This window comes from Notolepis coatsorum (assembly GCF_963971535.1).
Source record: "Notolepis coatsorum genome assembly, chromosome: 11".
NCBI lineage: Eukaryota > Metazoa > Chordata > Actinopteri > Aulopiformes > Paralepididae > Notolepis > Notolepis coatsorum.
The window spans coordinates 110,052,449-110,079,645 of NC_140175.1; the positions used below are offsets into that span (position 1 = coordinate 110,052,449).

The 27,197-nt window shown below is 45.0% G+C and overlaps 1 protein-coding gene across 1 annotated transcript in view; it reads right to left on the reverse strand.

Moving 5' to 3' along the window:
- The window catches only part of LOC311237243 (sperm flagellar protein 2-like), a gene marked incomplete at its 5' end in the record, with an annotated part of 107,793 nt that overhangs the window by 19,788 nt on the left and 60,808 nt on the right, over positions 1-27,197 (reverse strand). Inside the window, 4 exon segments of the mRNA XM_084325050.1 lie at positions 5,031-5,232; positions 9,387-9,625; positions 26,693-26,790; positions 26,898-27,072. Coding sequence (XP_084181176.1) covers positions 5,031-5,232; positions 9,387-9,625; positions 26,693-26,790; positions 26,898-27,072 — 714 coding nt within the window.

The following is a 27,197-nucleotide window of genomic DNA, read 5'->3' on the forward strand; positions in this document are numbered from 1 at the left end:
TGACTGTGTGGCACAGCGAAACAGCAACACAAGCATCAAGTTTGCTGACGACACAGCTGTGGTGGGCCTGATCTCTGCAAATGACGAGAGGGCCTACCTGGGAGAGGTAGAGAACCTGGTGCTGTGGTGCCGGGAGAACAGATTCTCCCTGAACGTCAGCAAAATGAAAGAGATGATTGTTTTAGGAGGTCAGGGGCCAGGGACTACAGCCCCCTCAGCATCGACGGGGCACCGGTCGAGAGAGTGAACAGTTTTAAGTACCTCGGAGTCCACATATCGGAGGACTTGACATGGACCACACACATTGGCAGTGTAGTGTGGCAAAACTGCTGGGTGTTGTAATAGAAGAAAAACGTTCTTGGTCGAAACACATTAGCAATATGGTGGCTAAGATGAGCTGTGGTACTTCAATGATCAGAAGGTGTAGAAATCTGTTGACTAATGGTACAGCAAACTTGTACTACAATATTTGGTCTTATCACGACTAGACCACTGTCCTACTATATGGTCTAACGCCTCTAGGCTTGATCTGAACAAACTCCAGTTGGCTCAGAACAGGGCGGCACGCCTCGCTCTGCGCTGCTCTGTGAGGAGTAGTGTTGGAGTGATGCATGCCGCGCTGACCTGGATGACAGTGGAACAGAGGATGGCATGTAGCCTGGTAACTTTTTTGTTTAATATCTGTAATACTGGGAAACCGGAGGGTTTGCACTCACAACTGTACCCAACTAATATGAGACATGTATATAGCACAAGGCAAGCATTAGATTCATGCTTTACTTTACCTCTACCAAAAACAAATGCTCTGAAAAAGACGGTAATGTATATAGCAGTTGCTTATTGGAATAAAATACCCAGAAATATAACTATGATAAGGAACACATTTATGTTTAAAAAAAAATCTAAAATTGCGCTCATGAATAATGAGTTACATTTTGGCCATTGACTTTTGAAATATGGAAATATAAAGGTGATCGGTGACTTGAGAAAAGTTATGCTATAATATGAGTTCAAATCATATATATGATTTTGATCTGTTTTGTTCTTATGGACTGAATATGTAATTTGTATTTTATGGTTGAGAATTGTGATATCTAACTTATGAATATTGAGTGAGCTTTTATTCACTGTTTTGTTCGTTGTGATGTTTTCTTGTGAGTTCAATGTTTGTGGTTTTATATTTTTATTAAACTTTTTTTGTGTGTGTTTGTATTTTTAATGTTTGGACCCCAGGAAGAGTATAGTCTCACTTTGGTGTAGACTAATGGGGATCCACAATAAAACACTAAAACAATAGTGAAGAAGGCACGGCAGCGCCTCTACTTCCTTAGGCACCTAAGGAAGTTCAAAGTGAGTCAGAAGATCCTTAAGAACTTCTACTCTTGCACAATAGAGAGCATCCTGACTGGTAACATCACCTCCTGGTTTGGGAATAGCACCGCACACGACCGCAGCAGACTACAGAGAGTGGCCCGTTCACAGTGATGGGCAGTAGCTAGCTACAAGTAGCGACGCTACATAGCTTAACTACAATTCTCAGTAGCGTGCTGGTAGCGTCGCTACTTTTTAACCAGGGTAGCGATCTCTGTAGCGGAGCTATTTATAGAACGAAGTAGTAACGTAGCGACGAGGAAACGTTACACGCTACTTTCGGGAGAAACAGTCTAGACTAGAAGAAGAAAAAACTCCCCGTAAAAAACCCACTATGATCGGTTGGTTGGTTAAGGTTTAGATATGAGTATGACGACTCACGATTGGGTATGGTAGGCCAAAACTTTACGGGTAGGCCAATCAGAGGCAGGATAGGGCGGGACTCCAGCCGCAAAGCAGGAAGTGAAAATCAAAACAGACGTACTGAATGAATGCAATTTAACGGATTACATGAACCAGTCCGCGCGAAATGGCAGAGGGGTTCGATGGCATTGATGAAGATGATGATGTCAATAACAACAATGCCTCTCCATGGCCCTATCTGGGACACATTTACGAGTTTGACTGAAAAAACGGCTAAAACATATGCTGCTCTCAACACGTCCAGCACTAACTTGAGAACACATTCAGGTGAGCTGATGAAAATCAACTGTTCCCAAACAGCACACAAGTCAGTACACTTTTTGTCAACAGCTTTAACTAACATATAGCTGCTATCATGATGATGTTTAACTGTAGGCAGAAAATGAACAATATTATGGGGGTGGAGAAAAGAAAAAAATAGGGAAAAGCAGTGGTTCTCAACCTGTGGGACAGGACCCCCAGGGGGGGGTCCCCACATGATTTTGGGGCCATGGAATGTTTTGCGAGTTACATATTTAAATGCATTTGGTCATTTAGCTGACACTTTCATTCAAAGCAACTTACAAATTGTGTACAACAAGTCAGCAGGAGTGGTACATATCTAGCAGCCAAGGAAAGTAGTATTGTTTGTCAGTGTCAAGCTTGAGTGTTATACTCTGAGTACATACTGTAGTAGTATAGACATATTAGCATAGTTGGTAGTAGTATATACATGGTAGCATAATACTAGTCAAATTAAGTAAAACTGTTACAATTCAGATATTGAAGAAGTGTGTTTTTGGTTGATAAAGTGGGCAGGTTTCAGAAGATGCAGAGTTTAGGGATAAATAATACATAAAGATAGAATAGAAAAGAAAAAGACCATTACTGCATCAAAAGTAATCAACAAACTATACTATAAAAACTGATAAAACCAAATGGTCTCTTTCTTTTCTTTTGTAGAGGCTGCACCCAGCTAAACTTGCCTTCCTGGATTTTGTACATAATACAAGTTCATGTTAAATAAAAGGATGACACAAAAAGCCAGACCGTGGGCTTGTTTCAGTTTTATAATAAACAATCAAACTGAGAATTTTTTTTCCTGCCTATTTGTTTGGTGGAAACTTGATCACGAAGTAAAAAAAAAAAGAAAAAGTAGTGCCGATGTAGCTAGCTATTTTTGCCATGTTCTTGTAGTGTAGCTTGCTACATTTCTCTGGGGATAGCTTCCATTGTAGTTGAGCTATATTTAATCGAGAGTAACTTGTAGTGTAGCTTGCTACATTTTCCAAGTAGCTTGCCCATCACTGCCCGTTCAGCTGAACGCACAATTGGAGGTGGGCTTCCCACTCTCCAGGACATTTATAACAAGCGTTGCAGGGCCATGGCTAAGAGAATAACCAAAGACTCTAGTCACCCAAACAACTGTCTCTTTGAACTGCTGCGGTTAGGCAAGCGCTACCGGAGTCTCATGGCCAGTACAGAGAGACTCAGAAGGAGCTTCTATCCCCAGGCCATTAGGATGCTCTATGACTCTATGTACCAACCCATCATCTACACTCATTGCACACACATCCACATGCACACACTCACTTTTAAAACAAACACTCACCTTATTAACACTCACTTTAGACACTTTAAGTTAACACTTATTATTATTAAAGAGATTTGCACTACATTTATACCTCATTTGCATTTGCACCTTACCTAAAAGTTTGTACCTCATTGTCTGCATTTGTACCTCACTGGTTACTCATTTTACTCACTGTACTTATATTTTACTTAGGCTGTACTTTAGATTGTATATTGTATATTCCTCTTTTACTTACTTTTTTACCGTATGTAATGAAGCACACTCTCAGGGGCTCATACAGAACCAAGCATTTCATCGTAAAGCACATGTATTTTATTGTGACAAATAATAAACAAACGTGAAACTTGAGGAGGGGAGAGCAGAGCAGAGGGGAGGGGAGAGGAGAGGAGAGGAGAGGAGAGGAGAGGAGAGGAGAGGAGAGGAGAGGAGAGGAGAGGAGAGGAGGAGAGGAGAGGAGAGGAGAGGAGAGGAGAGGAGAGGAGAGGAGAGGAGAGGAGAGGAGAGGAGAGGAGAGGAGAGGAGAGGAGAGGAGAGGAGAGGAGAGGAGAGGAGAGGAGATTGAGGTCCACATATTTCACCCACAGGGCTTCCCTGTATGGGCTCTATTCCACCGTAGCCTACAGACTCCCTTTTGCCATACAGTCAGACACCATTCAAGTCTAAGCTCCCAAGAAACCTCTACCATTAACACTTTCTGTGCCGTTCACGTAGGCTACGTTTCTGTGGCCCGACCGTTGAGTGCCGGAAACGTAGATCTACATTTCTGTTTCGGTATTTATTTTATTCGCTATTGCCATTCATAATTCATCGGGCAGCCTGTGCATGCTGTACTGAATGTGTCTGAGATCGCAGACGGTCAATACCGCCGCCTACCGCCTTGCGGCCGCTATTGCACTCCATTTGAAACGATGTAGTTTCTTTTCTCTACCGAGCTGCGGCATGGGGGCGGGTCCTAAACACTCCGGCAAAACAAGCGCTTGTAGAGATGGCTTGGACAACTGACCCCGCCCGCCCGTTCATGTGCAATGCCAGATAACGTCGGAGACAGGATCGCTGTGGAATGGCGAGCAGATAATTGGATTATTTTTTTTGCATTACATCAGAGACAAGGTAAGGACTCTATATTACCGATCTTGCGTTGATCTGATTGATCGCCATTGCTCTGTGTCTGTGTGTATGTGTGTGTGCTGTGTCCCGTTGGCAGTGATCATAGCACGGAGGTGCGCCCCGCTGCAAGCCCCCTTTCATGTATGCACAAGGAAACATAATACCAATAATCTAGCATTGATTTCAGGATGATTATATAATCAGGCGAAAAATGGCAACGTGATAAGTGGATTTGACTAAAGGGCTGTTTTGACGGAGTTCCCTGGAATTACACAGGATCACTCTACAACTATACTCATATTCACCACGGTATAAAACGGAAATGTATAGATGAAAAAATTATCAGTTTTTTGCACGTTGACCGGAAGAAACCCACTGACAATCGACGCGTTATTAGATCCATAGCTATAATATAAAATATAGGTTTAGCTCTACAAACAAGGTGAGCGTTTACATGGGGTTAATGGGCGGCAAGGCCTATGCACTTCCCGGAAGGGGGCGTGGCACTCAATGTGTTAATGAGCACAAGAGGGAAATGTGCCCTGCCCCCCCTCACCTGTGATGTATACGTCTCTTCTCCAGTCTCCAGTCTCTGTGAGAGACGTCTGTAACGGCACCACCAGAAACATTGATATCGGTCCAGCTGCCAGTAGTGGTAACAGCGGAGTTAGTCTCATGGTCCTGGGTTGAGTCTGATGGAGACTTCTCTACTGTTGGAAGGACAGCTTCAGCCGGCTCCTCCTTGACCTTCTCTGCCCCTACACACAACAAATATACACACACACACACACACACACACACACACACACACACACACACACACACACACACACACACACACACACACACACACACACACACACACACACACACACACACACACACACACACACACACACACACACACACACACACACACACACACACACACACACACACACACACACACACACACACACACACACACACACACACACACACACACACACACACACACACACACACACACACACACACACACACACACACACACACACACACACACACACACACACACACACACACACACTCCGGTTTTTAAGCAAAACACATGTTCGTTCATTCCCTGTCTATTGATATACGCTTTCTGATGGGGAGAGAGAATCCCTGTGTCCACCAGCCAGGGTAAGATGCGGGTGAGTAGGCACTTCATAAAAACTTTATATATAGTGGGCAATAGTGAAATGTCACGCCAAGTGGAAGGATCATCTGGGACATTTTCCTTTTTTGGTATTCTATGGATGAGGGCCCCTTTCCATGAATCAGGCACCTTCTCATTGATCAGGCAGGCATTGAAGATATGTGTGAGTGTCTGTGTTGACATGGGCCTGGTAGCTCTCAACCAGTGGAGGCTGCTGACAAAATTTTTAGGTGAAGCACAAATTATTATATTATATATTAAATTATATTTTTTAAACATCCCCAACGCTGCAACACCCCCATTCCTCCCAGGTGTCAGGCTCATCATTCGCTTCCATTCATTTTGGGGACCATGTTTAAATATCATACTTCTGAAGTATAAACTATACTGCTGTGACGATTTCAATAAAACAGACCAATGGTATGCAAAACTGTACATTGGAATATCTAACATGTCATACCAGATCTACAAATATACATTACTGTTTAAGAGTACAACGCCTGTCATATAGACATATATCATTGGAAACTCTGATTAAGGAGAGGAGAGGAGAGGAGAGGGAGAGGAGAGGAGAGGAGAGAGGAGTGTTACAGTAACGTTACACAAACTGACATTCTAAAGCCAAGACACTTACCCATAAAGACGGTATCTCGATCGATCTCATCTTTCGTTGAATAGTGCAGCTTCTCCATGTGACGAGTCCGACTCGAGCCACGTGCATTAATCCCATGGAAAATGTAAACAATAGCCATGTGCATCGCGAGCCAGCTTGTTGCATCAAATTGATGTTTGACTTTTGTCTCCCGAGTGAAGTTAGTAGTGTAGTTAGAACTACACTACTGTTACGGACACGTATTATAGCACCCACTCCCCACACTTTATATTTATTGATGAAGGATTGCACTACAACTCGTACACCTTACTGTAAATTGTACCTAAAATTGTACCTCATCCCATTTCTGCTTTGCACTAGATAGTACTGTACATTAGTACACTGCATAGTATTGTATATTATATGGTAACTCAGAACATTGTACATGTCTATACCGAACACTGTGACCTCATTTTTCTTCTTCTAAATTACATGCTATATTATGTTATTTGATACTATCTTGTCTAGCACAGTCTCTGGAGCGTAACAGTAAGAAGCATTTTGTATGAAAGTATTCTGTACTTCTGTATGACAACTATTAAAGAACTTGAACTTGAACTTGAACTTGTATTGTTCTCTAAACAATTCGGCTGGCTAACGTTAGCTCACGTTAGCGTCCAGGCTAAGCAGGCTTTCGTTTTACAAACACTACAACTTACTTTTTTCTGATCCAGATGCATAAGTCCACTTCTTCATGTTGCTCAGTTGCTGGTTTATACTTCGGTCCTAATGTTGGCGCAAAGTTTAATTTAGCCTACTGTGTTGTTACAGCTGTACAGTTTACTAAACTACTAGCTTGCTCTTCCAATGCTGCCTTGCACACAGTCAAAACAGTCCAGCTGTAGTTCCGTAGGTTAGGTTTAGCTGGGGCCAATCTCAAGTTTCTCAAGTTTCTTTATTAGTTGTCATACAGAAGTACAGAATACTTTTATACAAAATGCTTCTTTCTGTTACATTTAGTATAAAAGTATTCTGTACTTCTGTATGACAACTAATAAAGAAACTTGAGAAACTTGAGATTGGCCCCAGCTAAACCTAACCTACGGAACTGCAGCTGGACTGTTTTGACTGTGTGCAATGCAGCAATCTCTGATTGGATTTGAAGGTTGTCAATCATTCAACCCGCGTTCGTGGGTGGTGTGAGGCAAATCTGCACAGGCAGTGCTTAGATGACTCAAATAGCCTATTTTGATTGGATAATAGAATGAAAATAACTGCCTGCGCAGTGAAAGTTTCACTTAGTGATTGACAGCTAGCCATGACTGACTGCAGCCCTGACCAAAGAGCTCAGAGCTGTCACTTTTGGCCATTTTTGAAGAAAAAAAAAAATTCACTGGCATTTTTTTTACAGAGGAAAACATTTCTAATAATAATAATAATAATAATAATAATAATTAAAAAATATATATATATACATATATATATATATATATATATATATATATATATATATATATATATATATATATATATATATATATATATATATATATATATATATATATATATATATATATATATATATATATATATATATATATATATATAATTAATAATTATTATGAATTATGAGTTTCACGTGTTGTCATAGAGAAACCTCCACTGCTCTCAACGTCTCATAGATGACCCCATCAGATCCGATAGCCTTGTTATTGGGAAGAGAAGTCAGAACTGCATCCACCTCTTCTGTTGTAAAATCATGGGTATCTGGGAAATAGCCTGGCTCTATTTTGTCAATGAAATTGTACCAAGGGGGCGTGGCCAGGGGAGTGGCAACGCTTGGTGCAGTTTGACATTTGGCTTTATAGTAGTTATACACATTGGTTGTATCACTAACAGTGGGGGGGGGGTTCGGGAAAACAGCTATTATTCAAAATGATATCGATTGCCTTTGATTTGCGGTGTTGCCAGAGGAATGCCAGCTTGTACCTGGAAACTTTTCTTTTATGCCGATGTGTCTCTGTCCCAGAGGCGCGCAACACTGGTTGTATTGTCTCATGGATGAAGCAGAGCTGCGTTTCTATCCAATGTGTGAGAGTCAGGTGTTACAGTAGGTCTACTGGGAAATCGGCAGAGAGAGGGAATTTCTTCAGGATTCTAGCGACATATTTTAGAAGCTTGAATCCGTACGGACGCGTGTTTCCTTGCGTCGTGGAGAATGTCGGGTCCTCTGGGGTTGTTTCACAGTGATGGCATGCTGTCGGGTCCTCTGGGGTTGTTTCACAGTGATGGCGTGCTGTCGGGTCCTCTGGGGTTGTTTCACAGTGATGGCGTGCTGTCGGGTCCTCTGGGGTTGTTTCACAGTGATGGCGTGCTGTCGGGTCCTCTGGGGTTGTTTCACAGTGATGGCGTGCTGTCGGGTCCTCTGGGGTTGTTTCACAGTGATGGCGTGCTGTCGGGTCCTCTGGGGTTGTTTCACAGTGATGGCGTGCTGTCGGGTCCGCATCTAGTTTTTTACCAACCATTTCTAGTTCCGTGTTCGCGTTCTGCGATCTGATTGGCCACTGACGTTTCTGGTTGTGTGACATGTGCGGCCAATCGTCTGACGCCTGTTTCTTTCACCGGTTAAGCTTAGGCACTCTTTCGAAGTTGGTTAAGGTTAGAGTTTGTCTTAGAGCAGGGCGATAGAACACCAGCCCTGATTCCAAACTCTAACCTTAACCAACTTCGAAAGAGTCGCCTAAGCTTAACCAGTGATAAACTAGGCGTTAGGTAGTTTGCATGCTGTTCGAGGCAGAAATGGGCAAAGACACAGCTCGTCACGCGATTGGGCGCACATGTCACATGACCAGAAACGTCAGTGGCCAATCAGATCGCACCAGAAACGTCAGTGGCCAATCAGATCGCAGAACGCGAACGCGGAACTGGGTTGGTAAAAAACTAGACGCGTCGGGTCCGGCAGCTCTGGCTCTTTTTCATCCTTCCCATGTTGACTGGGAGGTAGTCGAGTTTGATAGCCAAAAAGCTGTCGTCACAATGCACTTTTGACATCATGTTGTCATCATGTTTTGACAACTACTGTCTCGCCACACACACACACACACACACATCACACTGTCACCTCCACCCCCATGACCTACGGTTCTGTGTGGCAGCACGGCTGAGGACGCAGTCATCAGAGACCTCCAGCAGCAAGGCCAGGTTCAGCGCAGGGGCTGGGGGAGGGGGTGCGTCAGGTCCCACGGCCAGGTCGGTCCTCCGGTCTGTGGCTCCGTCCCCCGGGTCTGCTGACCCGCCCAGGGCTTCCTCCAGCAGGCGGGCCTGGTTGATGTTCACTGGGAACCCGTCCAGGATCCACCCAGACTGGACTGGGACCTGCCTGGTCGAGAGAGAGAGAGATCAGTGGTGGCCTCCACTGTGGTATCTGTATCTATAGCCTCTGGATATAAGGGTTCGGTTAGGTTAGGTTAGGTTAGGTTAGGTTAGGTTACCTTAGTAAATGGTGAATGGTGCATTTATATAACAGCTTTTATCCAAAGCGCTTTACAATTTGTTCCTCACATTTTACCCATTCACTCACACATTCACACAACGACGGAAGAGGCAACTGAGAGATATCGATGGTTTTCATTTGATTATAACATAGAGGTAAAGTACATATCTATATAGATATTGGTTTAAACATGTTATAGTGTATATCAGACGAGTTAAGAGACAGACAGGGTGCAGAGCAGGGTCTGGGCAGGGAGCCAAAGTGGTTGATAGGAGCAGGGCTTGTGTGAGAGAGAGAGAGCTAAGGTCACTCATAGCTATGAGGAACGTAAACATCTATTAGGAGATAGGGCGGTGTTGCTATGGGCTGGTAGCCGATGCTAGGGAAATAGACTTTATAGCTGTGAGTTATTCCGGTTTGAGTCAGACTAGGTTGCTATAGTGACACAAAGATAGTGGTCACCATGACAATGCAAATAAGGAGCGGCTAGGGGGAAAGCCGTTGCTATAGTAACGAGATAGCCACCCGACGAAGAGAGTTAGACATTGCGAGAGAGAGAGACTTTAAGACATTAAGCTGGTATTTCCTCCGGTAACAGAAACAGAAGTGTGTTGGATAGCAAGCGAGACAGGAGAGCTCCAGCCTCCTTCGGGCCTGGAGGGCGGGGGAGGGGAAGCAGCCACGAGGGGATAGCTACGAGCTAACAGAACAGGCTTCGGCTAGTGAGCTAGGCCGCAACAACCAAGAGAGAGATAGAATTTATTCATCTAGTTTCTTAACCTTTTAAAGACTTTCAATTAGTTTCATTCTGTATGAGACCTTAGGGTTATAAAAATAAACATCCCACCAAGAAAGAGATCATGTTTCCAGTTATTTTTCCCGGATGCATCAACGGGGTGATACAGTGTGTGACAGCCAGTAAGATAACCATCATCAACAACTAAAGACACAACGCATGGGTTTCACGGACGGTGATAACAATCAACGAGGAAGCTGTCTACACTGTAATCTTACACAACCATGCAAGGTGCCAACCTGCTCATCGGGAGCAGTCAGGGGCTCAAGGACACTTTGACACGCTGCCCGGGAGTACTGGGAATCGAGCCGGGAACCTCGGGATTACCAGACGACTGTTCTACCTCCCGAGCCACTGTCGCCCCACCTTAGGTTAGGTAATTGAGAAAGAATTATTTTGTCTCCACTAGAGAGATCCGACATGTGGAAAAACAATTGTGATTTTTGACATGTTACACGTGACTCTTGGAATCGGGTTTCAGTGTTGGGGAAATTATTGTGAAAACAACCCCCTGTTTAACGCTTTCACTACCACACTACAGAAGGTTAACCTTTCACTACCACACTAAAGACTTAACCGTAGTTAACCGTCTGTAGTGAGGTAGTGAAAGGGTTAACCATCTGTAGTGAGGTAGTGAAAGGGTTAACCTTCTGTAGTGTGGTAGTGAAAGGTTAACCTTCTGTAGTGTGGTAGTGAAAGGTTAACCGTCTGTAGTGAGGTAGTGTCGTATGCATTGACTTGAAGAAACTGTTTAGTGTCAACAAGGTACTGTGTGAACTGGGCGGCAGCTGGAATGCCAGGTGGCAGGTTGGAGCAACAAGCAGGATGCTGTGAGCTAGGAAGGACTGTAGATCTTTTTACAGGAGATTGTGGAACCCCCACTATGCTAAACTGTATCTGTTGAGTAAACAGGTCGCATGTCTGTGAGAGTTGGAGCAGGAGGCCAAGCGGAATCAAACAGGAACACCAATTTATGGAGAGATCAGTTTCTAGAGAACTATTTCAAAAGTATTAGTTTAAACTTCTAAGTAACTGTCAAGCAGGCTGTTGGTCCATCACTGTAAATGCCAATGTCTGTTATGATAGTTTAATTCAAATATAGACTGCTTAGTATTGAACTGTAGCGTTAAATATAGAACACCTGAATGATTAGATCTTTCCACGCTTAGTGTGGGAATCTGCTGACTGTATGCTCTCAGGATAACAAAGCTAAATGGAGATGGTAATGTTCCCAGCACCAGAACAAAGAGACTAAATGTCACACCTCACTGTGACCAGATTGTAGCAGAGACAGAGGTCTGGCAAGGACCCCCGACTTGCATCTGAGCATATCTCAAGCTTCATGGAAATTTGTCACAGCTATATTACATTAAATCTGACTTATTAGAAAATAAGGGATATTTGAATGCCATTAGAATTTCAACTGTTTGTGAGGATAATCGAACAAGTCTGCTACTTCTCTGTTAAACTGTATTTATATAAATAATCTGGAAATCTCAATATCATTAGTTCAGTCTGGTAAAAACAGGCTCGTGTTATTTCATATAGACTGTGTGGTATTGAAATATAGGTAATGAATACACTGTTCTAATTCTGGATATATGTAACTCATTACACTGAAGATAGATCTTTTCTTGTTTAATTATTCAACTGACAATACAAGAAATTACTCTGAGGAATTAGCCTCTCTGCCACAGTCAGCGGGAAGCCATGGTGTGAAATGACACAACCATATTTGGTAAGATAGGCTCAGGAGGGAGACAAATGTCTCAGAGGTAACTTTTGATTGGCCAGACAGGGGGTGATGTCATATTGAGTATAAAAACCAGATCTGAAGTGTTAGAGAGGAGGTCAGGCATCCAGTCTGAACCTCCGCTGCGCCCATCTGGAAAATTGTGCAATACGTGAGTAACCATGATTCTGAATGATAACAACTGTTTTAGTTGTCTAGTTTAATGTAAGGTCAAGGTACTGGACCAGGTTTGGTAATGGATAACCATGTATTGCACAGTATATTTCTTTCATTTACAAACATGACTAATATGTAAGTACTGTCGTGGAAATATATTATCATGTTCTTATAGATCTGTGTTGAGATATCATGTTATACAGCTTGACTCTCAGTATGACCAGCTTGACTGGTTAATGTGTGTATGTCTCTTTAAGAACACTCTGACATCCCACCAGTCATAACAAAGTTGTTGTTGCTCCCAGTGACTGAGAACCATTTTTGTTTACCTTCATCATCATATCTGATATTATGTTATGAGTGACAACTGTGTATTTAACATATGTCTGAAACAGCACTCTGGGTCAGTCTATGGCCAGACGCTAGTGGGTTAACATATTGTCTCTGACTATAGACTGTCCTTTCATATGTGGCCACGGTGAAATAAACTTTCTTATTATTATTAATAATGACTCAGAATGATTTGTAAACGGCTCATCGTTTAGTCCTTTAATATTTCCCATTACAGTACTATTCTGCTTTGAATGTTTAAAGTGTTAGAGGTCATTCTAATAGACCAGCGAATTGGATAACCATGTATTGATTATTTGTTTGAAATGATTAAATCCCTGTATGCCTAATCCTCTTCTCCTCTGGGCCTCAATAAATATGGGAAACAATGGAACTTTGTTGTGGAAGTAACTCATTTTCCCCCTGGCTAGTGGAGTCTTGGGGGGAAACCATTCTATCCTTCTTCTCTCCATTAGGCAAACTGTGTATACTGTAACTAACCTAATGTATTGACTTAAGTTACGACAGTAGTGAAAGGGTTAACCGTCTGTAGTGTGGTAGTGAAAGGGTTAACTGTCTGTAGTAAGGTAGTGAAAGGGTTAACAGTCTGTAGTGTGGTAGTGAAAGGGTTAACCGTCTGTAGTAAGGTAGTGAAAGGGTTAACCGTCTGTAGTGTGGTAGTGAAAGGGTTAACCGTCTGTAGTAAGGTAGTGAAAGGGTTAACCGTCTGTAGTAAGGTAGTGAAAGGGTTAGGGTTGTGTGAGGACAGGACCAGGCAGGGAGATGAGACTTAAGTCCACAGGGTATTTAATCACAAACGGGGTAAAACAGAACACGGAACAAAACCAACAAAACAAAACCTCTCAGTAAAAACTGGAAGAGGGGGAAAACGTAACACAAGGCACAAAACTAACACGGGGAAACACTTACTAACACGAGGAACAATAGCATACTGTCATGGTCCTGCCTTGTCAGTGCTCCTGCCTCTCTCTGTTCACTCTACCACTCTCATTATCGTTAACGATAGGTTATGTATATAACCTAGTTATATTAGTATTGGCTGAGCGTCCCGCTCTAGCCTAATGAGATACCCCTTATCTCCTAGTACCTACTGTACACCACCACGAACAACTTTTATGCACCCATACCTGACCAGGCCCCGCCCCTATGGAGGCGTAGCCTATAAGACCATGGTCATGGTCACCAAACACCCTTCCTCGCCAAATCTCGTTCCAGTAAAAGATCCCTCAAAAGGGAACTCAGGGCCGCGTAGAGCGGGACGCTCAGCCAATACTAATATAACTAGGTTATATACATAACCTATCATTATATATGGTATGGCTATCACGTCCCGCTCTAGCCTAATGAGATATGGGTTAGAGCGGACACGAGACCCGACAGATGTACCCCCTGAGGACCCGTAAGCCCACATCAAGGGGTGCGGGGAGCCCTGTCACCCCATCCTTCCTAACGAAGGGGGGGGCGCAGTCAACTCCACCTGAATGCGAACAAGGGGGAACTAGAACCCCTTGAACACACCGCACAGGCGGAACCACGTGTGACTTAACACACTGTGGCCCATACCCACACACTCCTGCTACCCTACCAAAGGACGGGAAGCAGGAAAGGCCACAGACCCCAGAACCGCCTGGGAGACAGAACCCCCGGTCATGTCCATGAGGTAAAACCTTACAAAGAGGCCCGGGGAGGACCATGAAGCTGCAGCACAGATGTCCTCCATCGAGGCCCCACCCAGGAGAGTGGCAGAGGCAGCCACCCCACGAGTGGAATGCGCCCTGACGCCCCCAGGGGGATCCTGCCCAGCCAACGTGTAGCAGAGGGCAATGCCCTCGCACAACCAATGGGACAGGCGTTGTTCGATAGTGCCTTACCGGCATGAGAACCACCGTGACAGACAAAAAGCTGAACGGTGACCCCGAGGTCCTGAGTATGGCTGAGGTAATTCCCAAAGCACGGACCGGACATGACAGGTGAAGGCCCGCATCTAACTCACCACCGTGAGGAGGCGGATGAAACGCCTGAACCACAATATCCCTGGAGCGGAAGAACTCCGGATATTTACAGGCACGAAGGCAGGATTAGGCCGCAGAGTGGCACCGCAATCGGAACGAAAGACAGGCACTCTGGTCGTACCGAGAGAGCACAAGCACACCCACGCGTCAGCGGAGGTGACGGCCAGCAAGAACGCGGTCTTGAACGACAGCTGTTCCAACGGCGCCTGCTCGAGCGGCTCAAACGGGGCCAAGGACAACCGACCGAGGACCAATTGAAGATCCCAAGTCGGAGCCCAGGAGCGTTGCACCGGCTTAACGCGTCGAGCGCCAAGCAGGAAACGCTTCACAAGAGGGTGGCTGAACAAGACATCCCCTCAAACCCCTCATGATAGGAGGATATAGCTGCTGCATATACCCTCACCGTCGAAGCCGACAGTCTATCAAGGAGAGACTGGAGGTAACTAAGGACAGTATCCAGGGGGCAGGAGACTGGGTCCCGGCCCCCCGCCTTACACCACACTTGGAACATACGCCATCTGCCCACGTAAGCGCGACAGTGGAGGGAGCATGCGCATTCCGGATGGTATCAACCACAGAAGGGTCCATCCTCTCCAGACTACCAGTAGCTGGATCAGGACCGGGAACCACACAGCTGCGCCCCGGTCCGGCGCCATCAGGATCAAGAACCTGCGCCCCTCAACGTACCCGTCCCAACAACTGACCTAACAGATGTATGGGGAAGAATCCCAGGCGGCACGGCATCGGTCCCAGACCTGCCTGGCTATGTCCGGACGTAATCCCCACCCGTCAGGATGAGGACCGCCCCGCGACAGTACACCTGCACCCACATTCTCCCTGCCAGGGATGTGGGGAGCCCTCAGGCCGCGCAGATGGAGGACGCCCATAGCCAGCCGCCCGCCGCCTGGTGCAGACGGGGGGAGCGTACTCCTCCCTGTCTGTCGATACACGACACTGACGTCGTATCGTCCGTCCTGATCAACACCATTTGTGGACCAGAAGGACCGCTTTCAACACCAACACATTGAATGTAGCGCAGACCGGGCAGCATGGTTTGCCAGCTGCCCCCTACTGCGTTGGCCCGACGCGTCACCAGCGAGGGAGGCGTCGGTGAAAAACGTGACGTGAGACAGCGCCGTAACCGTCCTAGTTGACAACACGCTCTGAGAGGGATGCCCATAGCCCTCCAACCGTTGACTGGGAAGAGGAGTACTCTACTTCCAGTCTACAGCAACCCCAGGCTGGTAGAGACCTGCCTGGTACGAGACCTGACGATCCACCTTGACCGCGAAGGACCAAAACGTCGTCAGGGCAGAACACTCCGTAACCCCTGACGACGCAGAGGCCCCAGTGCGGCCTCCACGCACTTGGTGAAGATGCGGGGAGCCAGAGAAAACCGAACGGCAGCCTCTGGTACTCATACGCTAACCCTGCAAAGGAAGCATAGGTAAGCCCTAGGATGGAAGATCGGAGATGCGCATACGCATCCTACAGGTCTATGGAGGAGAACCAGACCCCCACCTGATAGTGTTCAACAGGTAGGAGACGATCCAAAAAATGCTGAACCTTCCCATGGGACAGGTCCAGCTTGGGTCTGACACCCCCCCCTCCCGATTTCTCAGGCACCAGAGAACACCGGGAGGAGAACGCCACGATGATGGCTTGCTTCGTCCACAGAGATTGGATCTCGTTGACCAGAGCTGTCACTGCTGGAGACCCTGACAATAGGGTCTGTACCAAACCCGAAAACGGGTGGGGTTGTGTAAACACAAGTCCCCGCCTCAGCGTTCTCTCCATCCACCTCAACATATGGTACTGCCGTAGTCATATGTGATGACACTCCCAATGTACCCGCCGCCATGTGGCGCAGGTCCGCCAGGAACTGTAGATAGTTGGCCCGGTCCCACCCGCTGTGCGTAGCCAACCCTGGAAACGTGCGAGCAGAGCGTTCCGTGTCGGGACATCTGACCCTGACACCACCCACGAGGCAATCGCACCCAAGGGGGGACCCCGACAGAAAGGGCCGGTTTGATACGGGGGGCTTCCTATGAAAAAAGCCCCCCCACTGAACACCCCTCCAGAACATGCTGAGGAGTTGTTCTGCAGCCAGACATGCAAGGTGTAAGGACCCCATGGGTTCCTACACACCGTAGCTCTGCAGTGATATTACTACCACCCCAAATCACGCGTGCCTGCGAGACCACTGCCAATTTTTCAGGAGTGGGAGGCACCAACATGATACCTGGCCTGGCGAAGGCGAGGCCGGGGAAGCCCGCACTGTGTGCCTCAAAAGGTTTCGAGCCCCCCTGCTGACAACACTTAAGTTGACAGACGTAACACCAGGCTCAACCAACACAGCTTATGGTGTGGGAGCCGCTTGACAGCACAACATTCTCACGGACAGACCCAGGCTCAGCCATCAACTGGGTGTCAGCCCCTGTCCCCATGAGAAGCGAAAAGTGGGGCCGCCCGCGCTTCAACGAAGGCACGCGGCCCGCAGCCAAAGGAAACAATCAGAGCCCACTTTTTCCGCTGGTGTTGGGGAAGGGAGTGATCGGAGAGCGGGCTGCTCGCGGCAGGACGGTGACGGCTTGTTGTTCAAGCCGAACCCATCCAACATGGCCGATCCCTTGGCCGCCAAGGCTGTCGGCCTTGTGGACACCTGTCGATTCAACGCCCAGGACACCTCCGGCGGGGGAAAACATGGCCGCCTGTCGAGGGCCTCGTCATCGCCGCTGACGAGGCCGTGCTCTCTCTTCTTCTGGCTGCGCGGTGTGAGGCGGTGTGGGGCCTAGGACAATACCGCCCGCGCTCCAGCAGAAGACCAAAATCCCCTGCGGAGAGGGGAACCCTGAGCGGTTATAGCTTGCGGCTGGGTCAATGCTAATAACGTCAACAACCTCGCCCTCAAGGTCCCGCCACCAGACACCATTTTTTTAATAGAGAAAAACAGCAATTCGAACACAGTTCTAATCGCTGCCAATTCCATACCGTGGCGGTACAGGCTTTAACAGCCCACCAGCCACTCACCAGGCCGACCCACCCATGGCGTCGGCCGGGCGGGGCACTGTTTCAATATGTCAAAAACAAAGGACTGATGTTAACACGGAGCACCAGTGGTGGTTGCAAACAGCAACCTCCACTGTGGTGTGCACCATGAAAAGGTTAAATGAATAAAAGAACTAAACCACGCTCTTCCGGTTTAGCTGCAATATGTAGCGCACGCATTTGGTTATAGCTCCGCTCCCGTTAACGTTAATTTCGTTTAAAAACCTTATTTGGACAATACCAAAAGAGATTAAACCACATCGTATGTATTGATAAGACCTTCTACTAACTATATCAAAAGACAACATGGATAAGGATAAGAAAGAGTGGAAAGAAACAAGAAACAGCAATTCCAACGGCGCAGATTGAAACACGTTCAAGAAAAATACTTGCTGCGGCAGATCCGTCGGTGACAAGCCCTGACGAGGGGAATATAGAGGAGAATACACCGGGACCAACGACTACTGGCCCCGAGAGGGAGACAATAGATGACAACATAACAGGAACGACAGGAAAAAGTACCGTGAGAGATAAAGCAGGTGATTTTGAGAAGATAATAGCAAACAAATCCATCGGATCCCTCACTGCACCCATATCATCAACTGACACAAGCAGTGCAATTACACCACCCGACTTCAACTCACTGACTATCCTGATGAAAGAACAGATGGTCGCTTTCAAATTACAAGTTGCACACATCGATACTAAATTCGAAAACATCGATGCTAAATTAGAAGAAGTTATGAAAGCGATCGCTGTACAGTCCGAGCGAATCACGACAGTGGAGAATACGGTGACAGAAATTAAACGGGCAGTCAAAGAGAACGAGAACACCATCAACGTTGGTATGACAGAGGTAACAAAGGAGATAAAAAGGGTGGAAGAGGCATGCCGGAGGAAAATACAAGAAGTTAAAGATGAAGCGATGGAGAGGCTACTCGAAACCCAACGCTACTACAAGCGAAATAACATCTGCATTGTAGGACTTGATGAAGCAGTCAATTGCGCAGACGACAACTTTCCAACAGTGCTATCAGAGATTTTGGGTAACAACTTTCTAAACACAGTGCCGACAGTGGACCAAGCTTACAGAATCGGTACTCGGGATCAAAGAAGCAACGGGCCAAGAGTCATCATTGTTACTCTGCGGAAGACGGCAATAAGAGATGACATCATCAAAATTGCTCGCAACCAACGGGGAAAGCTGAAACATGGTGAAAACCCAATATTTATCTACGAGGATTTTTGCAAAGAGGCCATCGCTCGGCGTCTCCCCTACAAGGAGGTGATGCAGAAATTGTTCAAGTCTGGCCTCAGACCAAGGCTAGTATACCCGGCGCTATTATCGATCGTGGGCAGTGACAGCCGTAGGGTAGGATTACACACGCCTAAAGAAGCCGAGGAATACTGGAATCTACATGGAGCAGAACCCCCAAGGCAGAGCGAAACACTGTCTAAAAACAGATAAGCCTTCTCATCTCTCTCTTTCTGTGTATATCAGTATTAGAATGACTTTATCCGGGCTCAACAAAAGTAGCAGATGATATGCATGCCGGCTACACCAAGGCATAATGTGTATAATATGATTCGTAATGCATTATATTTTCAGACCTCTGGTCTCCATGGAGACAAGAATATATCATTGACAATAAGAACAATCTGGAATATTCTGGGCTTATCGCTCGACTGCTCTGGGTCACTTAGAAATCTCCCGAAAATACTAGTAGTCATGAACCCTGGGTAGGAAGATCATTGTGGAACATAACAACAGTCTGTTAGTATATACTAGTATATTCTACAACCTTCTAGAATATAATGCACCATTACAACGAAGGCCTGCAACTCTAACATTAACATCCGGTGTGTATAAGCATAAGCATATGATCAATTGACTGAAGTTTAATCAGGCCTTAATAAGACTTAAAAAAAAAAAAAAAAAAAATCAACCACACCTAAACGTATGAGCACAACAAGGTTATTCTAACAATTTAAATAATCACTCCACTGATGTAGAGATTGGCACATTGTAGCTCTAAAAGGCTCCGTTTTTCTCTTTTATCTAATTACTCAATTCTGTTCTAGTGGCTTCTCCACGTTGAGTTTTATTCTATCTCTCACTCCTTATTTTTTTTTTTTCTCTCTCTTTTATCTTACATTGTTCTTTCCCATTGTTCTTCATATTAAGGTGTTAATGTTTCTCTACAATCTTTTCCTTTTTTCTGATGTTTCCTACATAAGTTAGTAGAAGGTTCAAATGAATATATCGATGAAAGTGTATTATTCTTTTTTTTCATTTTTCATAATATTTCATTACAGTAAGGGAAGGCGCAAGACCAAAAGCGACATTCTATTGTATTAGAATGAAAATGTTAGATCCTATGGCAATTAGCATAGGAAGATTAGGATTACAAAACTCAGTTTGGGCAATCCGGTGGCCTAAGGGAGGGAGTCATACGCGGAGGATGTGTTTTTGGAACACAGGCCTGTACGACTCTCTGGGTGAGGGGAAAAAAGGGGATTTTTATTTGTATATATATATGTTTTTAAGCTCGGCTCTCAACGGGACCTCAATAATTGGATGTACATCTATTGTAGCTTCGCACTCCAGAAGCATTACCAAAAACTACACAAAAACATGCATAGATTATGGCTAGTTTGAATATAATGATATGGAACACTGGTGGGATAAACAAACAACACAAACGCAAAAGCGTGCTCACACTGATGAAAAAAGAACATGTGGACGTGGCTCTACTAAGCGAAACGCACATTTTAGAGGAAGACATAGATACGTTAGCGGATAACACATACCATAATATTAGTCACTCTTCTTTTGGTACGAGAACTCGAGGTGTAGCCATAGTTGTCAGACATAAGTTAAATATTGAATTAAAGGGGGTATGGTCGGATGCGGATGGGCGTATAACTATAGCTAGGATTGTACACAATAACAGGAAAATAGCGTTGGCAGCGGTATATGCCCCAAATTTGTACGAAGAGGGTTTCTTCACTACACTAACCGATGAAATGTTAAACCATCCCGATTACTCATTTATAATAGGTGCAGATTTTAATGCCATTTGGAATCCAAGGATGGACAAATCTTACCTCGCCTTTTCCAGCGAACAAAAAAATTCATCTAAAGCATTAAAGGATTGGTCAAAGATTACAGGTGTAAATGATTTATGGCGTTCACTTAATCCCACGACCCGAAAGTACTCTTGTCGATCGTCGAGACATAACACATTATCCAGAATAGATTATGTCTTTGCATCCCCGAGACTATTTGATAAATATGAAGTGGAAATGATACCCAATGCACTATCAGATCACTGTTATTTACTCCTAAAAGCAACATTTGGTATACTATCTTCCCGGGCCCCAAGATGGCATTTTAATTCGATGCTGCTTAATAACAAGGAATTCATTACACAACTCAAAGAAGCTCTCATAGTATTCCTACGGGAGAATGCAAACTCGGTGCAAGACCCCAGAATAATATGGATGTCGGTAAAGGGTATGATCAAGGATTTCACTGATAGATTTTCCTCCATAATGCGCAAAAATCAATGCACAAAACTGTCTGAACTGGAAACGCTTTACTCAACGTTATTTAATTCTTTAAAATACAACAACTCAACTAGACTAGAAAATCAAGTTAACGTACTAAAAACAGAGATCAATGCCATATACAGACAACAATCGGAAATGCAAATACGCAGCACAAGACAACAGCAATACTCCCAAGGTTCTAAACCTAGTCACCTATTAGCCATGCGATTAAGAATTAATGCAAAATTTGCAGATATAACTACCATTAGAGCACAACAAGTACTTGAAACAGACCCCAAAACAATAAACGATACATTCAAAGAATTCTACTCCGACTTATATAAATCAGAAACGACCTTCGATCAATACAAAATGGACACATATCTTAATCAAATTATTCTCCCTAAACTTTCAGAGGATGACGCTAAACAGTTAGAAACACTGATCACACTAGAGGAACTCAAGAAGGCCATATCCGAAATGCAAAATGGTAAGGCTCCTGGAAGAGACGGTATCCCATCAGAAATGTACCTTTCTTGTTGGGACAAAATTGGACCCTTATTACTAAATATGATCTTATACTCAGTCAAGGAGGGGAGCTTCCATAAAAACGACAATATTGCACTCATTTCAGTCCTTCTCAAAAAAGACAAAGACCCCACCGAGTGCGGTAGTTACAGACCCTTAAGCCTCCTCGGAACCGATGTCAAACTATACTCTAAGGTATTAGCCATCAGATTACAAAAGCATATGACGTCTTTAGTTCATCCGGACCAAACTGGCTTCATAAGAGGTCGCCTGATCACTGATAACATAAGACGAATACTGCACGTACTAGATGCAGACAAGGCGATACCTAAGGCGATGCTGTCCCTGGATGCTATGAAAGCCTTTGACAGGCTGGAATGGTCGTATCTATGGGCAGTATTAGAAAGGATGGGGTTAGGAAAAGGATTCATTGATATGATTAAAGTATTATACAAAGACCCATCGGCCATGATTACAACAGGTACATTCATCTCCGAAATCTTTCCGGTATCACGCTCAGCCAGACAGGGTTGACCTCTTAGTCCCGGACTATTCGATCTATCATTAGAGCCTTTAGCACAATATATAAGACAATCCCAATCCATAGAACCAATCGTAATCAAGGGCACACAACATAAAATTAGTTTATATGCGGACGACGTAATATTGTTCATGCAAAGCCCCAACACCACATTGCCTCATCTACTCAAGTTGATTGAGAACTTTGGTGATCTATCGGGATTTAAAATAAATTGGCCGAAGTCGGCTTTCCTTCCACTTAACACCCATGCAAAAAAAGATACAACCCTCCCAGGTGAGATACCTATGGTAAAACATTTTAGATGCTTGGGTGTGGAAATATTTCCCACCATAAGACAAACGGTGAAGCACAATTACACAAAAATACAGAACAAAATCAAAGACGACCTGGACAGGTGGGCAAAACTTAAAAACTCAGTACAGGCAAGGGTATCAATAGTTAAGATGGATGTACTACCTAGAATCAACTTCATCAGTTCAATGCTACCGTTACCCCCTCCAGAGGGTTACTGGAAAAGATTACAGTCCTCCACATACAAATTTATTTGGAATAACAAACCACCACGTATAAAAAGATCCACCGCACAGAGAAATAAAGCAGACGGTGGCATGGCAGTTCCAGATTTTTTCCAATATTTTAAGGCGTACACATTAAGACCATTGACAATATGGTTTGATCCCCAAGCATTAGTATCCTGGAGAAAATTGGAAGAAAACATAGTAGCCCCACATAGACTGAAGGACATAGCACACACTAAACTACCAATCAAGCACTGTGAGCGGAAATTTGGCCCCATAATTACCCATGCGATCCGGATATGGCGTGAAACACAAAAAAAATATCCTAACCCACAAAAATGGCACAATCACACTCCCTTATTCAATAACAATGCACTCTTAATTGAAAAACGTCCTATAAGATTCCCTATATGGGAAGAGCAAGGCATACACTCATTAGGGGATGTTTTTAACAACCAGGGTTTTTGTAGTTATGGAGAAATATGCAAAAAATGTTATCTCACAGAGTCCACATGGCTTTTTTACATACAGTTACAGCTATGTTTGAAGTCTCACGGTGTTCCATTAGACATACCAGTTGAACACCACAGATACCACAAATTCTTCTATGAAAGAGAGACATCGAGAGGTTTTGTATCAGGTTTTTATTATCAATTACTAACGTCCTCGTATGAAACCCTCCAACTAGACTCTGTCTGGAGGAGGGATATACCAGACCTGGAAAGTGACTTTGATTGGCAAGGAGCATGGGCAAATGTCCGTCTTACATCAAGGAACCCGGACCATCAACAAATCAATCTTAACTATATTCACAGGACATACTTGACTCCTATAAGACTGAACAGAATGGGTCTCAAACAAGACTCAAAATGCTCCCAATGTACAAATGGAGACGAAGGAACATTTATGCACATGTATTGGGACTGCCCACCAGTTAAGGCATTCTGGAAAGATATGACCCATCAATTATCAAAACTCGTATCTTGGAATATACCAGTACACCCCTCTGTATTACTATTGAATGATGTTTTTGAGTTTGCAGTAAATCCACAGCTAAAGAGATTGGTTCTATCGGGTATCACAGTAGCTAAAAAACTGATCGCATCACGCTGGTTTCAACCGGAAAAAATTTGCCGGAAGGTTTGGTTTCTTACATATCTCGATGTGATTTATCAAGAAATATCTACCGCAAGAATTCTGGGACTCAACGAATCCAAAATGTCAATGTGGTTAGAAGTGGTGGAGAGAATAAAAGCTAGCTTATAATGGTGGTGTCTGGTTAGGAGTGAGGGATAATGGAGGTACTATCCAAGGAGGGGTCCGGGAGGGGGGGGTTCGAGCTGGAGCATATGTGTGTAGGGTTTTAGATAATAGGTATTAGGAGTATATCCTGTATAAGACATTGGTACAATTGGTAATTTCGTTGGATATACACTGTATACGGTAAAATATTATTATATACTTTTTTTTTGTTTTCTGTTACTGTACTTGCATGTCATTTTAGCCACCTTAATTGTTAGTTTCATTATGCATTGTGTGTTGAGTACTGACTTTTAACAATTTTGTTTTGCAATAAAAAAAAATTAAAAAAAACTAAACCACAAAATACTGTAGAATGAGAAACCCATATACACAACGTTAAGGGGAGGCGGACCAGAGCGAACTAGTCCCGCCTTCATTCAAAATATTCACAACAGCACACCAGCCCTAGCTTAGCCCATTTACCAAAAAAGGTAAACAAAGCCCCCCCCGCACTACTCCCCCAGTATACCGATTGACCGTCAGTATGAAATGGTTGAGAGGAGAGAAAGCTGTAGCAAAGACAGACCTTCTCATAGCAGAGTGACAGAACGAAACAGTAGCCCACTACACTACTACAGCCTAGCGTGAGGCAATGTGGGACCCAGATCAACAACCGCCTGCGCACAGACACGCAACATGTTTACCATGTCGGCTGGACCCATAGCCCCACTACCCGACTCCAATGTGGATAGGAACTAGCCAGCTGAGCCATAACCCGCCATTAAGTCCCATCCTGCAGTAATATAGCTCTACTGCTACACCGCCGAGCTCACGCATCGGCTCCAGATGGAGACACCGTTCCACAGACCCCGCCGGAACACAAAGGTAACGTAACTGGCTAGGCTACCTAGCCACGGCCTACCCTGTTGTCAACCCATTTACCCGTAAAAAAGGTAAATAGGACTCAGCCAAACCCCCACAACAGCTACCGACTGACCTTCATTGATGAACCGGGCAAGAGGAGGGAGAAGTGACAACATCTCACGGCGGAGACATTAGAACAGCGTAGCAGTTAGCATGTAGCAGTAGTGTTAGCATGTAGCATTAGCGTTAGCATGTAGCATAGCATTAGTTGTTTAACATCACGCCCAGGACCCTTTGGAAACCGTTCACTGCAGTGAAACGTTCACCAAACCATCCTGCCCCCGGCGCCGACACACAACATGGTTGTGTAACAAAACAAACCAGCATTACTAACACTAATACCCATGCCTGAAGTCACAGGGCCTACCTGGGTGCAAGCTGGCCCGACAGCCAACCTTGCACAGCTGATCCTTGGCCTGCTGCCATCAGACGAGGAAACATCAACATAGGCCCGTCGTGTCGCTGAAAACATGCTTCGAAGATGCCAGGGTCCAGCAACCTCCGGTAAGCTTTCAACAATACACAATTCCTCCAATCTTTTTCATACTGCTAGTTACATACGGTGCACGCAGCCGATATGGTGGAACGAAAATAGAGGAAGGGTGTTTGGTGACCATGACCATGGTCTTATAGGCTACGCCTCCATAGGGGCGGGCCCGGTCAGGTATGGGTGCATAAAAGTTGTTCGTGGTGCTGTACAGTAGGTACTAGGAGATAAGGGGTATCTCATTAGGCTAGAGCGGGACGCGATAGCCATACGATATATAACTAGTTACAGGTGGTTGTCATTAGAGACAGCTGATCTACGGTCTGGAGGCAGAGTGCATCATGGTATATAAACCCGCCCCAGACGTAGAGAAGCTGTTAGATCGCAAACTCTTGTACCACGTTAGTCTCGTTACTATGTTCTTGTTATCTACTCTGTTGCTTTAGTTGTTCGCCTGGATCTCTTGTTTATCGACCTTGTCCTAATCTTTGTTCTCATCTTCTCTCCTAGCCTGTATGGTGAAGACCTGGAGACGCTGGCCTGCTGGTTAAGACCCGGAGACACTTTTTTTGGGAAATCGATTTAAATTTTTTTAATGAAATGTAAACAGATAACAACTACAAAGACTAAGACTAGACAGTAACTCTAATACAAGAAGACTAACACTAGACAAAAGTAACACTGGAAACATAACGTCAACACTAGGAATCTAACACACTAGGAACATAACACTAACAGGGGAACATGAAGGGCAAGAGAGAGCATGAGAGAGGAGGGGAAGCACACTGAGGGTCAGAGACACGAGGAGCAAGCATACAGGGACGAGGGGAGGCAGAGCAGGGGAGAACAGTCCATGAACCGGTGGGGAGAATAGTCCATGAACCGGTGGGATGTAACAGAAAGGGTGTGGCAGTGAAAGGGTTAACATTCTGTATCGTCGCAGTGAACGGGTTAACCATTTGGTAGTGAAAGGGTTAAGCCTGGTATCTGCCCCGATATCCAACAGCGGTATTAGTGCTTCAGCCCTAGTTAGGTTGATAGTTACCTGATGGCCTGCATCATGATATCCACCAGCAGCTGATCAGGGACGTCTTTGCCTTCACCCAGCACCTTCTCTGCAGCTGCACCGAGCTGTGCCAGGACCTGTGGTGGGATACAGGCCCAGGAGTAGCTGAGGTTCGGCAGGTCTAAAGTAAAGCTTGGTTACATAACATGTAGTCAATATCATTTAGCTGACGCTTTTACCTCACCAGGGGCCTCACCAGGGGCCTCACCAGGGGCCTCACCAGGGGCCTCAACAGGGGCCTCAACAGGGGCCTCACCAGGGGCCTCAACAGGGGCCTCACCAGGGGCCTCACCAGGGGCCTCACCAGGGGCCTCACCAGGGGCCTCAACAGGGGCCTCAACAGGGGCCTCAACAGGGGCCTGAGGGAAATGGTTTTCATTTGGTTATAACATGAAGGTAAAGTACATATCTATATAGATATTAGTTTAAACATGTATCGTGTGTTAAACTCTGAAACTGTAAGAGGCAGACAGACAGGGAGTGG